The 15892-nt window shown below is 36.5% G+C and overlaps 1 protein-coding gene across 1 annotated transcript; it reads right to left on the bottom strand.

Moving 5' to 3' along the window:
* Window positions 1-168: 168 nt before the first annotated feature.
* On the bottom strand, window positions 169-15783 carry LOC131772404 (ubiquitin carboxyl-terminal hydrolase CYLD-like). Its single transcript, XM_059088293.2, has 14 exons — window positions 15229-15783; window positions 14126-14503; window positions 13453-13675; window positions 11354-11782; window positions 8056-8337; window positions 6245-6402; window positions 5963-6122; window positions 4668-4926; window positions 4209-4300; window positions 3647-3713; window positions 3409-3550; window positions 2846-2954; window positions 1943-2305; window positions 169-1250 (listed from the first exon to the last, which is right to left on the bottom strand). Exons 1-14 carry the CDS (start codon window positions 15742-15744, stop codon window positions 1063-1065), a joined length of 3366 nt encoding a protein of 1121 aa, XP_058944276.2. The 5' UTR covers window positions 15745-15783; the 3' UTR covers window positions 169-1062.
* Between the last annotated feature and the right edge of the window lie 109 nt (window positions 15784-15892).

Genomic DNA, 15892 nt, shown 5'->3' with positions numbered 1-15892 from the left:
CGGGTTATTCAAACTTTGCGAGAAACCTGTAAGAAGAAGTGCATTAATACAAAAATGCATTTCCAAACAGTTTCAAGAATTGTGTCGATCGCCAGATTACTTCTGAAATATGAATCTTCGCAGCAGCCACAACGGCAAGATGATGGAGATCAAAAGGGAAATACAATGTAAAGTAATGCAAATAAATTTATTTAATGTTTCTGAATTTTTTCTGAATACAAATGGAAGTACAAGAGTACTACCCAAACGCGGATTATAACAAAAGCTAACCATATATCAAGGAATTGAACCAAACGCTACAGAAGTTTTCGTAAAAATTGAATTAACTATACTCTTTTAAGAGCCTAGACTAAACTAACTGAGCACTTATACTCCATGTAAAGTTGTCCACATTTTAACCTCCCATCCTTCAACCCGTTTCACCCCTCCCCCCCTCCCCGTCGCGTAAACCTCTACCTGCACAGTATAATTTTTACGCGTCTACAAAACCCTTTCACTCTTAACATAGTTTCGTTAGACATCACAAGCTTACAAAATTTATGTCTATCAATCTTTGAGTTCACTGTAACTGTACAAATTCTACTGTTCGTATTGTATTCGACTTAAGTGAAATGAAACTTAAAGCAGTTAAGTTCTATGTACTTAACATGACAAGATTTTGATTTTGCTTACTTTCTAAGTGATGGATAAATCGCTCTCAATTTTGGTTTTTCATTTTGAATGATTCTCTTCTGCTTTACATGCAACTATCAATTTTTCCATCATTTTAGTGTCAATGAACTTTGCTCATGACGCATAACAGAAATGCGAGCGAGGCTAAAAAATAAGTTTACAAATTATAGGCATACGCCTGAAAAAAATCACTTTTTTAATTTTTCCTTATATACATTTCTCTCCCAAATACTAATACATAACCTAGTGAGAGGCACTTTCCCAAGTATTTTACACGTGCATTGCATGCGGTGTAGTTAACTTGACTTCCTACTTAAGAAGCAGTGAATCCTCGAATGAACGACGTAATTCGAACGTGTTGGAGACGTAGCCACTGGTATGTCTCCAGATTTATTTATACATAGTCATGTCCAAGTTCTGGTACATACACAGATATCCATCTCCTAGTAGACGACGTACTTTTTCAGGCATCTCGCCTCTCTCCTTTGCTGCAATGATTTCTTCGGGGGTTTTGGAGAGCCATTCCAGCGCTTCAGGACAAGGCGTCACAGCAGGGATATTGTAACCATTTCTTTCTCCTGAAAAGCAAGGCAACAAAAAAACGGAGTAAATGAGTTAGGACGTTATAAGCGCATCTAGTATCCATAAAGCTATTTGCACGTAATTGTTTGATCTACAACACCCAACTCAAGAGCTTTTTCTTGGAAAAAATCTTCAAATCCTGTCACAAGTAAACCCAAAGCTATTTTAATTTTGAAGAGAACTCAACCGACCCGATCATCTTTAAGCCCTCATGATAGGATGCCATGCTTCCAAAAACGTAAAATATCCAAATCGAATATCCTAAATATAAAATTAACCGAGATTGAAAACCTTTAAGTAAAACAGAAACGGGTAGTTAAAGAAAGACCGGCGGGACCTTGAAGGATTCAGATAACATATGAAGGATAGAAATATTAGGATTTTGATTTTGAATTTTGTACCCTAGAGACCTTACAAATCGATTACGATGTGACTATTACACAACCGTGAAAACGAAAATAATAATTAAAAAAGGAAAGTAATTAGGAGATGAGAACAAATAAAAGCAGAATTTCAGCCGAATGATACTGATAAGCACAATAAGCATAACTTCTCATAATTTCTGTCTCGTCGTGACCTGTCTTGAATTTCTGATGATTTTTATGAACTTTCCTTGCCTTTATAAACAAACAAAACGCAAACAAAAAGTGAAGGGGTGACCAACATCGCCAGTTATTAGCTGACTCACCTTTCCTGTCCGCCATACTGTCAAAGAAGCACCAGGGGGCGTTTTCATCCATACCACACTTAACAAATGCCACGTAATGACTAGTCTCGATACAGACAACAGCAAAGAGATCCATTTTCTGTTTGAGGAATGTTATCTGCCTTTCGCCTGTTTTCTTTTGGTCACTGTAGTAACCGTACACTCGAGGTAGAAGTATCGGCTTTGGGTTATGATCCTGACGGTTTCGATGACCGTGAACTTTCTCATGGCATCCTTTACAGTAGCTCGCTATTCCGGGTCCGTCTTTCAGGAGACCTTTTTGATAGCACTTCTTGCACTCATATTGAGCAACGTCAGAGCCACACATGGTACATTCGCGGGGAACTGGGAACATAACGATCTTCGTTAACAACAAGCTCTTTTCATGACGAAGTCACATAATGAAGTCATGTGACGTTGTAAATCACAGAACTGAAGTCAACGCGCAATTGGAGACAAAAATGGGATGAACGCGATTTAGTTGAAAGGATTTCCTATTTGGATACTGGATTTCTGGAAAGTTCTAAAATCAAAGAGTGTTAAGGTTATCTATGCCGGAGGGAAAAAAATTGCAATCTATTTGATTTTATCCTTGTGATTCTTAGTGATTTGTCTATTTTGGCCCTGGAAATTGATTATCAGCTTTCCATGTTCGCCTGCATTAGTGAGAAAAGTAAAACTAAGATAACCTGCATAATAAATTATTGTTGCTCGGGCGTTTTCCCAACCAAATTCCTCATTTTAACAGGCGCAAAAATTATTTCATATTGTAACACAAAGCATTCTTTTCCCCCTTTTTCTTTTATGTAGCGACCCTTGCACATGATGTTAGGTCGTCAAATGGTGACTCAGACAAAATGGAGGTAAGAACCCTGTTGCACGCACCATTTTCGACGATGTGAGTGACGTCAAGTTCCAGATTGGGTAGAATCATGTCGTACATTTTGTATCTGTTACCAAACCGAGGCATCTGAAGAATCAAACACGATGGTACCTGTAAAAAAAAAACAACTATGTCATACTCTTGTCCAAGAAGGTTGATTCATGTGAGGATTACAATGGCGAAACTTGGAAATGAAATGCGAAAGGCAAAAAAGTGACGTAGTTCCGCTTTTATTTAATCCCATCCCTCCCAGATCTAAATATCAATTCTCTGCACTGTCTGCCATACATTTCTAGTAAACGTACCGTTGAGAATTTGGTGTTCAATTACACAATATCGCTTTGTTGACATTTCCCTAGCACATCATCTCTGTGCTTGAAGCACCTTCGTGCCTGAAAATGTATTATATAGTGCATGGAAAAATAGTGCTCTGATCATGTCTGGGAGTAAAGCTGTTCACAATATCACCTAAGACTTACAAAGGTTATTAGCGAAAATGCAGCGTGTTAATTAGAAATTGCTGCGTCGTCAAGAAAATATTTGCATCAACACACGTCCCACTTACCTCAGATAGTATGAGATCCGCTGAGATAAAAGACTGCTCCAACATAGTTTGAACCTGAGCAATTTTCACCGACTCATCCTTGTCAGTTATGATCTGGTACAAGAACGCTCCTTCACCTTTCTTCTCTTGCACATCTCGGGGCCTGTGAAATCCATACAGCAAGGTTATATTTGCGCTTGAGCAAAACCCCAATTATACACGATACGAAGTGCACAAAACGTATTTAAAAATAACTTACTTCAAGTGAAGAAATGGGTCCGCTTTTAATACTTGTTGCAGGAGAGAGTTTAAAAATTCTTCTGGGTCTGAAAAATTACAAGAACAACATCAAAAATAGTTTGGGTCAAGTTTGCGCTCAGCTGTTGAGTGGAGCCTTGATCAAGGATAATATAACAACAAAGACAGTGGATCTTCGTTGACTTGTTGTTCTAAGTTTGACTAGCTAACATCTTGCTTTGAAGGTTCAATCGGCTCACAAAAGATGACCTGTTCGGAGACATTTCGGTAACAACTGCCAACGAATGTTAAAGACCACTGAATAGAATGGGTCATTTAACAGATGAAAATACGCAGGGCGGGCAGGAGGAAACCAGCACATTACTATAAACTGAAAGCATTCCAGGCTGTAAAAAATCATCCCTTTTTCCGGAACTAGAGAAAGAATTGAGTAATTTTGAAACTGCTGATGTAAGAAAAAGGGAGTAGACATTCAAGAGTTCACAAAAACAGTCTGGTTTGTAAATTTAATACACTGTTCTACTAGGTAGTTTTTATGTGCAATTTCAAGGTTTTCAAATCACCTTTTTCTTCATTTATTAGGCCTGCTGTGGAACTGAGCTGGTCAAGAAGTTGTCTCAGTGTAAGAAGGCGATCTGCACGAACAAAACCTTTCCTGCAATAACATAATATTCAACATTGAGATATTTATCCTCAAGAATCTGAAATGACACTCAAATGAAATCTGTACCAAAAATGCAACATAAATGTGAAAGATACCAACACTATGTTGCCGGTAAAACGAACCTGCATTATGGTAAGTTCTATAAGTAACTGCTATAATTGCATGTGCAAAAAATTTAAATTGACAACCAGTGTCAGCCAGACAATCAAACAGTTCCTGGGTGGCTGCTCAACGTAGGTTCCACCCTATTTGCTAAAAGGATCCAGTGTAACAGTGTGTAACATGTAATTTATTCCCCTCTTCCTGATAAACTTCCCCATGTACTAACTGTTCATTAAATTATAATGCCATTACGTACACTCTGAGAGGATTGACAATCAAGTTTCTTAGCACACTCTGCACTTTATCATATTCCTCCAAATCATCATCTTTTTTGAGACGATGCAGCAAGGTGTCAAACACACTTGTGAATGCAAACATACTGAAAAGTGTGGCATCAAGGTAGCACGAGTTATGGTGACCTTGGAGACCACGCATCTGCCCACGGTGATTATCCTCAAGAGTTTTGGGAGGCATGGTTACGCCTGGGATTTCTGGAGAAGGCTCAGATCCAAAGTCTGAAAACAGTCAATTATTTGTTCATTTAAAATTATGGTAAAAAATAATTAAAATACAGTAACTCAATAAACTTATCTTTTTGAAATTGTTATCAATCAGTAAAGAGCTACAGACACAAAGCCACATCACCCAGTTCACAAACAACTGCTGCTCAGATTATTGCAAAAACTGTTATTTTCATCAAACAGGTTTCCTTGCATGATGAAAATGGCAGCCCCCATAGAGGCATTCTTAGCTCATTTGAAGACTATTTTCAGGATGTTTTGTCACTTTCTGGAAATCAAAAGGCAGTCAATTACACAATTTCATCTACATGTATATTCATGAAGAATGAGATAAAGGTTACACGGTTTCTGGAGGATACATCTCCTTTAAGAAGTAACCTTAAAGGAGAGGTGGTAAAAGACATAGATAGAGACAAGAAACCACAGGGTACAAAAAAAATTATCAAAACAAGTTGTACAAGGGCAAATTTTTATTGATATCATTTGAGCTAGATATGTTGCTGTTGAAAAGTACTCAAGAACTGAACTGGTGATAAAAAACTTTGTTTCAAGAGAATCAATTAAATGATAACAACCTTTTTCTGTGCATCTCCAGAAAAATATTCAATATCTGCAATATCTGCCCATCATTTTTATTTTTTTCTATGTATTATACTTACATATGTACTTTCACTATACTTACTTCTTACACGATGCTTACACTACATTAACTTGCACTACTTACAATACATATATTACAATAATAATAATACTTACTAATATATATGTATTATAAGTAGTGCAAGTTAATGTAGTGTAAGCATCGTGTAAGAAGTAAGTATAGAGTAAGAACATATGTAAGTATAATATAGAAAAAAATTAAAATTAAGAAATAAATAAATAAATATCTGCCCATGGAAAAATAAATAAAAATAAAAAAAATAAAAAAAATTGTGTAATGCATGATTGGAAGTTTCACAGTGGTGAGTAGTGTTGAATGTGTCACATTTGCCACCATTCTCTGTACAGTTTTCAAATTTGGCTTGTTTACCTTTTTCAGCATTTAAACTGACATCAGCGGTTGGTGAGTTAGCAAAGCGGGAATCTGGTCGGCAATTCTCCAATAAAACAAAGAAACCTCTTCCTGCTGGGCAGGTGAAATATCTCTCTGTATGAAAAGTCCCATCTGAACATGCAGACTCCTCTTCTTCCTTCAAAGGAAGAAAGTGTAGATAAATGTTGGTGATACAATAATTAAGTGCTAAAAAATAAGCTCTATCATGTGGGTTACCATAATTTTTTACCCTGTCTAAGCCTGATAAATCTCACTCACCAATTCCAGACCTACTACCAGCTTTTCCTTCACTTGTGGAATATTTCCTATCCAGCGGATGACACCATATCTTCGAACACCATCAGCCATAGGAACCTCTACCATAGATTCAACCTCCAAACCATATCGGTTATCAACTGACATGATGCCGTTGCCACCTGCAGGAAAACTTTCACTATTAAAACAATTACAGGTCATTAGCCAAATAATGCTTAACTGGTTGCAAACTATTGACAATTCAAGCCTCATTATAGTTGTGATAGTGGCCATGTTGGCCTTAAAGGTTACTGTGCTGGATTCTGGGACAAGCAAGAGGTCTGGGTTTGAGACTTGAGGCCTGTGTCTTGAAGGTCCTAGTAACTAAATGTAAGTGGGCCCAAAAAACTGTTCTGTTTTCATTCAAGATGGGAGTTTCAAAAGTATATAACTGTCAGCTAAAGAAACAAAGTGGACTGGTTAGGATGTCAGAGCCTGCTTCTCTATTCTTTTACTTTTGATTTTAAAATATGGCTTCAGGCCTGGTAAGTTAGCAGGAATTTCAAGAAACAGGCCCCTGGCCCAACATGTTGTGATCTTGGGCAGACAACTTTATTCTCATGGTGCCTCTCTTCATCCAGAAGTAAACAGAAAATTGTAAAGGAAACTTGATAAAATTTGGGGGGAAGGAGGGAGTGGGGAGAGGGGTAGCTTTGCCTTCGGCTAACATCCCAGCCCAGGAGGAGAAGTGCTGCTGCTAGTCACTTCACGCGAAGGAAACTGGGAGAAGCTCCTGCTGGGTGGGCCCTTAGCTGAAGTACAGATTTTACCTTTAAACTTACAGTTGTGATGCACTTTCTCATACAAAAAGCACACCTACATCCTACTACAACCTTTCTCGCTTTACAAGCTTCACCAAAATTTCACTTAGGATAAAAAATGTATAGGTCTAGTCAAGCCTAAAGGCAGAGGCAAGGATGTGGGTTTTTTTTATGTTTTTTGTTTTCTGTGCACATCTCATTTGTGTTGTTTAGCACCATAAGAGTGGGTCCCCACTTGCTTTAGTTCCTAAAAGCTCTCTGAGTTATGCATTTTCTCACCATTCTTTAAATTTATTTTAGCAGTAGCTAAGAAACATATCAATACTTAATAAAAATAGAAAGTATTGTGCCAGGTCCCCTTGTATCCTTTGACTTGAGAAGATCAAAGGGAAAATAAAATATGCTGAATAGGGGAGAAAAATTCAAGCCCAAATGGTCTAAACAGGTTAGTTCTGAAGATGACTTGAGACATCTCGTGATTCTTCTTTATTAGGGGGAGCAGTCACCTGCATCACTTCAGTACATGCACTCTCATTCAATGTTCTATAACAGACATGCATAACACAGTGGAACCTGTATTAAACAGTCACCCAAAGGGAATAGCAGGGTGACTACATAATACAGGTTGACCACTTGATACAGGTTCCACAGGTAAGGGTATTGTATAAAACTCCATTTCATTCTGCAATTGACCACTGATTCTACAAAAAACTTCCACAAAAATACTACTAATTGTTTTAACAGAGATAAACATGGATTACATTTTTCTTGAAAGATTATTCTTAGTTTTATTTGAGTGGTCCCACTTTGAGCGACCATTCAACACAGGTAAGAAGCAATACAAAAAGGCCATTGGGGCTCATTGGTAATGGGTGACCATGACTGCTTAAAAAAGATGAAAATTACAATGTTCAAGAAATTTGAGACTTTGTAAACCAACCCTTAATACAGGTTTGACTGTGGTAACATTCAATTAATTCCAAAAATTAACAAAAATATAAATTGAGTACCAACCAGTTCCAGTGTTAACTGCCAAATCATCTCTGGGCAATGTGGATGTATGCGAATGTGCATATGGCTTTTCTGAAGGGTCTTTGGAAGACATTCCCTTTTCCACATCCACTTCCATAGCTTCTTCAATTTCACTTGACTTTCTATTCGAGACATATTTGGCTGTTATCACAGATCCATTAGTCCTACATGCTCCTTGCTCTAACTGCTTCACTTCATCTTTAGATTTTGGTGATCGGTGAGAAGTTAAATGTGTGGCAGGTTGTACATGTTCCTTACATTCTTCTGTCCAAGGAAATCATTATAAGAAATTATGGTCATCTGAAATGGATACTTCTTTTTCAACTTAAAAGTATCTTCTCCCTAAAGGACATTATTTATCCCATATTTTTACACTAAGAGGATAAAACAAACAGCATGCCAAATGAGGTTGATTTGCATTTCCTTTGCTTAAGAATTCTAAGATTAAAGTATGTGTACATGAAGGTTGATATTGTCTAGCCATAAATTAATCTTAAACCATAATATACTCAAAATTTATTAAGGAATAACACTTAAGGTGATTCCTCAGTAATGTATTACACAATTCCTATACTGCACATACAAATAATGTAATCAGGTAAATGAGTGCGCCTGCATTCCAAGAACACAATATTGTTTTCTAATCAATGGACCAGGTAAAAAGGTACAATGGTCTTCAGTTCATGAACCAGTAGGTTGACCTATATTTTTAACTACATAGTTTTGGTGAAGAAATTACCCCCTTGGAAAAGCACAGATAAAAAAAATTGATCAAAGGGAAAAAAGATTCAGCTAAACACATGCACTAAGCCCATTACTCAATGATGCAAATTATGACCCTGAAAGCAATGACTTGAGGAGCATTTAGAGCCAATGTCATTTAAAATTGAGTGATTTTTCCACAAATGATGTGTCAAAATTGCTCTATGTTACCCTAGAGACTTTCTACCAATCAAATGTTTTTCCTTTTTTTTAAGTGTTATTTTCTAAACCCTTGCTTTCAGGCACCACAAGATGTACCATGTATCAATGAAATAATGCACACCATTAGTTTCAGTATTGGCATTAATGGGGTAAGTTATGCCCATCATATCTCTTAAACAAGCACAGTGTCCCATCTTTTTTATTGTATTATTTGAAACAGACATTGGTAGGGAACATTAAAGGAAAGTTTAAAAAAACTGGTCTATAACTTTTTTTCCTGAGGAATTACCTTAATTTATAATAAAGTTCAGATATAACGCACACTGTCATTGGTTGAAAGAGCGTGCTCTATGAAGGTATAGAGCATAGAACTGAGCTAAAGCTGTCACGCCATCTGCCAAATTGTACTATCTTCGACCTTTTCCGGGACTTCTTTTAAGCTTTTTTCCGATAATTGAAAGTGAAATTTTGGAACAAGCAAGCTGGCAAGTAGCAACAGAAGAACCAAACAAAGGTTTGTAAACATATCAGGCGCCGTAATTTACATTATTAAAACATGAGCAGATACGAAAATCCTCAAAGGAAAAACAAAATAGACATTCCAAGTTTTAAGGATTTTCACACTCAGTTAGATTGCAAGCTTACGTACGGTAATAAAAATCAAACATAGCTAACACTCGTATAGTATATAGAGTTCAGAGTTCAAAAACAAAACAGAACAAAACAGAAATTATGAAAAATATAATCAAACTGATCGACATAACTGTTAAAATTCATACTAATCATGACAGTGTCTGAGCAAATATGATCATGCTGAAGTCCATCACGGCTCGCTTAGCACGGCGGTCTCCAGTCATTACAATAAAGCAAGCCTCAGAAACTACATCGGCCAGCCTTCAAGTGAAAAAATAAGAGCTCGATCTGATATTCTTTCCAATACGTTGAGTAGAAAGTCACTTCAGTCACTGCAGCCGAGTTTTGTGGCACTGTCATCCCGAGCGATCTTCATGTTTCGGTGAATTCAGCTGTCGTTCATTTAAAAAACACTCGCCTTGAACAGTTTGTTTTCTACCTTGTCATGTGAAAAAACTTGTCTGTTTTTTATGAGCCATAATTCGGCTGAAGTTCACTGAACATTTCACTTGAAGATTCTGTATTAAAGACTTCAGGCAAAAGCGTTAAAATCGACCTGCCGAACTATTTTAGTTTGTAAGCAGATTGTGAACTTTGATGGTTTGACACTTTTGACAGCTTTTGTCTTGTAGAGCCAATCAGATTATTTGAACCATTCTAACAGGGATTCTGATTGGCTTATTGTAGCTTGCTCTATGAGAGTATAGAGCATGCTGACGACACTGTTGTTCACTTTGGAAATAAAGTTTGTTTTGAAAATTGAAAGTAATGCATGGGGAATTTGACAGATTCTTTATTATAAAACAAATAGATAAGCCTTGACTGTGCTCTGTTCTGTTATAAAGCACGCAGGAAGCGGCTAGAGCACTCAAGAAGTGGGGAGAAACACTCGACTCGTCTTGTGTTTCTCCCTACACTTCTCTCATGCTCTAGCCGCTTCCTGCATGCTTTATAACAGAACAGAGCACAGTCAAGGCTTCTCTATTTGTTAAGTTAACTTGCTACCAACAATAGGACACTTATGGTTATGAGGACAGTGGTTCTAAAATAATGTAACTTATGAATTGATGTCTATGAGGCAACAGACTAACTGAACAGGTTCTCCATTGGAGAGTGAACAAATTATTTCCAGTGACGATAAACCCTAAATTTCCTTCTCTTTGTAGACACTGTGTTTGAGAATTAATTCAAAGTTAGCATGGCTTGAAAATTTTGAAATTGGTAATGAGATGGGATGCAGTAAGTATATTTCAAGTTTTTCCAAAATTTCAAAATGGTTCTGCATGTAACATTGCTTTAATAGGGGGTCAAGTTGTTAAATTAGTATAAGTCAGTAATTCTGTTGCATGTGCTGACACAGAATGGAGAGTATGAATCTGTGGATGCAGTGTTGATTGGTAGTTCATCATTAGTATTTGAGTTCCATTTAATTTATATGAACCTATGCCAAAAATGGACTATAAATAAGACAACAACTGTAGATCTTAGAGGCATTTAGGTGATATGAAGGTCCAGTAATTATAATTTCTTGTCTCAAAATCAAAGTGATGTTGTTTGTAGATTTTGTGTTAATTAATGTCATATGGTCAAGATTGTTTTGTGTTATGATCAGTGTGTAAGAACAAAGCAAACATAATTATATTTCTCAATAATATGAATATACAGTTTTTCAAATGGGATTTTTGTGTAAAAAGCTGTATAGTATCATGTACTTCACACTTACCTTGTCTTTCGGATTTTCTAATCCAGGTTTCATCCTTTTCAATGTTTACGAAGTCATCATATTCCTGAGTAGTGTTTTGATAGTTACAATTGGTATAATTACGGTCACCATTTGACAAACCAGGCTGCACTGTAATTATCTTATTCCCATCATTAACAGACCTGTCTTGGAGAGTGTTTTTAAAATGATCTTCTTTAAAGTGAAAATTTTCGGCACTGTCTGTCCTTTCTTCATCATGCATGTTGACATCATTAACTTGATTGTCAGGCAGGTTTTTACCCTCAAACTCCTTGAGCATTTGACGTTGTTTCTCCATAAAATCCTGTAGATTGGTTTTGCTGGATTCTCCAGCTGCCATTATGAGTTCTGTTTCAGCTGAGGTCATTGAATTTGTTCTTCTTAGTTTTTTGACAGATTCTGTACTAGCACCTAAGATAAAGATACAAAATTAATCCACTATGTTTACCTCACCACAATGCTTCAAGTTATCTGTTCTAGACACTACAATGATAAAAGTATCTCTAGATGCCTTTCCAATTTCCAAATGAATGATGGATTAGCCAACCGTGTACCAGGTCCTCAAGTGGCAAGTTCTGTGGTGCCTCGATCTTTATTGCTATTGTAAGAAATGTAGAGTCAAAAAAAATGTTGCAAATTCTTCTTAAGTCGTATGTTTGCAAACTTTTTTTCTTTCCATGGGCTGACAAGATCACTGATCTGTGTGGGAATGTGAAAATGACAGTAGGCATGCAGCAAGGTACAAACCTTTCAATTTGAATTCATGAGTTTGTGCTGAAGTCTGTGATAAGTTGTTACACCTTTCCTTTTATCCTGATAAAAGGAGACCTTTTGGAGCTCAAATAAATACTGTATATTCCAAGGAATACCGTAATTAGTTCCAAAAATAATGGAGACTCAAAGTGACCTTACTATGTGATGCAGGGGTTATACTGTTGGGAGAAATTAGAGGGTAGTCACTCTTAGGGGTTAAAGGGATAATTATTTAACTTTCAAAATTTTCAACACTATGCTGCGTGATTTTATTAGCCTAAAGTGATGGAAACAACCTTTCCAACATGGTGAATTAATCCAAACAATAAATTTTAGCACTTTTTTGAATAATGAGATATTTCTCCGTCATTTTGCCTTGTATTTAATTTATGGCTTCCAGTAGCACAAGATTAACTGGAAGCCCTAACAACTGCTTTCCATTAGACCTTTAACTCCCAAGATCTGATTGTTAATTCTCCACTCAAGCTGCTATACATTTCCTAGTAAATTAGTTATGAGAACTTGGTGCTAGATCAAGATAGCAGCTTCTACCTGATAAGTTTGAATATTCTCATCATCTGTTTGCTGAATAATGTATGGATATTGTAAGGAGAAGTTTTATGTCAATCACTTCTGGGAGTTAAAGGGTTAAAAATTGGGCAAAAAAGAGAAAATCAGGTGGGATTTCTCCTTAAGAAAATGCTAATACAACTGTAATGGATGCTGAAAACATCACAAACAAAACATTTTACTGTGAAACATAATTAAAACACATCTATAAATTGTTTTTAACCTACAGGATATCTTCAGTTGTGAATATGTTCCCCTTGGCCCATCATGGAGCGAAAGAAGGTTTGCAACCATACACTTTTTAACACATTTGTAAAACTTTTTCACACTCTATAACTGAAAAAACTAAGGTTACGCAAAACGGTACACCGCCTTGTACAAGGTTGGTCATCCTAGCATTCATTCTGGCCCTAGCAATAGCAAAGTTACATGTTAATCTGTCACACACCATTCATACTAATAATTTTACCTAGAAAAGACCTGAAAATTAAGAAAAAAGGCACCTAAGGACACCATGTCACCATACACCTAAAGCTTGAGTGTTTCAAAATTTCCAAGGCAAAAATTACATATTGCAATTAAACACTCTTTTTTTTTAGCCAAAAGAACAATTTCTCAGCATCTAAATGCTTTAAGGGAACTGAGTGAAAGAGACATCAGTTCACAGATTACAATTTTCTGCTTCATTATGCCTGGTGTGCTTGACTAAGTGAAACAAAAATTTATAAAGCAACTGAGATATCAAATCATTTGTCTACCTGATAGTACATTAACACAGCTCATTGATCTTGCACACATTTCATCTTCATGAATTTGCTCCCGCTTTCCCTGAGCTTCTTGTCTCACAGCTTTTTCAGGATAACCATCAAAGTCCTTCTCTGGTATGACAGTTTTCAATGGTACAAATGCTGCATGATCTCTCTTACAAACAAATTTTAGAGAGCCCAATCTTTTACCACAGCCAGCACCCACTCTTTCATCCTGATAGACATAAGAAAGTTGAAATATAATGGCTTACTAGATGACTCATTTCATTTGATCAATTTATTGCAATTTATCTACATATCTTTGATTTACAACAAAAAGAAAAAGGAAAATTTTTAACATAAGGAAATTTTCTACTTTCAACATTTTTTCTACCACAGCTGTTTGTCTTAAATGTATTTTTTTTTTTTTGGAAATTGTAATAATTAATATTAATTAGTAACAGGACTTTGTGTTGTCCGATTCTGTCTATAATTATACTCAAGATTGACAAATCTGACTTCAGCTTCGCAACTGTCTGATTTTGAATGACTACAGACCAAATTGGACCTCACACTCCTATTACCATTATTTATCGGTCAGCTGTAGATTTGTCAACTCACTTTTGAGCAGTACTCTATATCCACAAAGAAATGTATAATTAAGTCAAAGGTTAAGATTACCTACCAGTTCTAGTCCAACAATTATTTGAACATTTCCAGTTGAATCCTCCTCCTCACCAATATATCGCACAGTACCTCTAGTTGGACTATCCTTGATAAATGTCACAACTCTGTCATCAATCTTAAGCACTCCATCAATTCCTTGAAATGACCTTTGCTCTTGTTTTCCCTTCCAAAATGACAGTATTGAATCCTTAAGACTTGATTTAAGCTTAGCCTGAATATGTTCATCTTTTTTTGTAATTTTTGAAGATTTCAAATCATCTTCACCTTCTCTAGCTGTCAATTTGTCCAGTCCAACAAAAACCCCAGAGTCTTGCTCACAGCTAAAGTATCGCTGGTTTCTAAATGTTCCATCACATGTTCCTGACCCAGGATGTTTCTAGATATGTTAAACCACAGATCATAATCATTAATATTGAAGATAACTGTCATCAATAACCATCATTATGACTTTCATCATTATCATTATCATCATCATTATCACCACCATGGTTGCCATCATAATCAATGAAAAAATTTTATCCTATACTGACTGTTCAGCATCCAGTTTACAACATACATGTACACCATACTATCAAGAAAGCAGGATTGTAAACTTAAACTTAACCCAATAACTTAAAAACTTAACCCAATAAGAATTTTGTTTTGAATTGTTTTTGTTCTTTATAAAAAACACATACAAAGGAATCGACAACATTGTTTACTTTGAAGTTATAAATCCTGGAAAGGAAGGCCATGTCACATGAAGTTGTCCATATTGGTAAATCAAGAAAGGTTAATTTTCAAAACTATACGCAGGCGCATCAAAACTTGAGCCTACAACGAAAGCGAAACCGAATTAGTGTGAATAAAGCGTTTAAATCTTCCCTTCAGTCCTAGAGTCTTCTAGGAAGGTAGACATTGAAGACAAGATTCTAGGAGTTAAAATCAACTTCAGTAAGTCTGAGCAGGTTAACTGAAATACTAACGAGATGAAAAAGCAAGCCTAACTCGGTGTAAAATGTTATCTTCATGATAATTTCGTAAAATCTGTTGTGCTGCTGTCTTACATAATGTAAATTGTTACAGCCAACAACACGACTTAAATAGTGCACGAGTACTTACGATGAGTTCAACTCCGAACCAAGTTCCCAGATTGGGTGGTAATACACCTTTATACCAAACAACACCAGGCAAAAACTTTGAAAATCCTTTCACCTCAACGAAAACAGCACTTCCTTGTGACAATTGTCGGCCAAATGCCAGACGTTTCCTATCTGTATACGTTTCGTATCTTTTTTCAGATGAAGTAATCGCTAAAAGCAAGCTGCTTTCTTCCTCAGATAGTCGAGTCATATCCTCCGTAGGACATTCAAGACGTAATGATTTACGTTCAATTCCAATAACAGCAACTTTAGTTGAGTCTGTGGGCTGTTCAGCCTCAGGAACACCTTCTAATATTTCGCCTCGCAAAACTTGCATTGGTGTAGACTTCGTGGTGAGGCCAAGCGACAAAAAGTTTTTTTCAACTGTGTGTCCGACACGATCACGTAGAAGAATATACTTAAGACTTAGTTCTTCCATTTCGTGCCGAGGATACAGGAACGATGATTTCACCTTCACTGTAAACAAACCATGCATTGATCGCAATGAAAAGGGAGGAAGAACGCCATTATTAAGGGAATTTCCCTAGCCTCGATGTTATGAAGAATAGGTACAAGCTATTTTTAAACACTACGTCATCTTCTAAGAAAGTTTGGTCTTCGCACGTGCCTCTTCTTATTTCCAG

The sequence above is a fragment of the Pocillopora verrucosa genome, chromosome 3 (assembly GCF_036669915.1).
Source record: "Pocillopora verrucosa isolate sample1 chromosome 3, ASM3666991v2, whole genome shotgun sequence".
Lineage (NCBI taxonomy): Eukaryota > Metazoa > Cnidaria > Anthozoa > Scleractinia > Pocilloporidae > Pocillopora > Pocillopora verrucosa.
This window is presented reverse-complemented; position numbering and strand designations above follow the sequence as displayed.

Excerpts from the sequence above, each read along its gene's own strand:
- LOC131772404 (XM_059088293.2), bottom strand. The coding sequence starts at position 15,744 with ATGCATGGTTTGTTTACAGTGAAGGTGAAATCATCGTTCCTGTATCCT. Across the intron at positions 4,927-5,962 it reads CAGTTTAAATGCTGAAAAAG|ACTTTGGATCTGAGCCTTCT; the intron begins GTAAACAAGCCA and ends GACTGTTTTCAG. Across the intron at positions 4,301-4,667 it reads ATTGTCAATCCTCTCAGAGT|GAAAGGTTTTGTTCGTGCAG; the intron begins GTACGTAATGGC and ends ATGTTATTGCAG.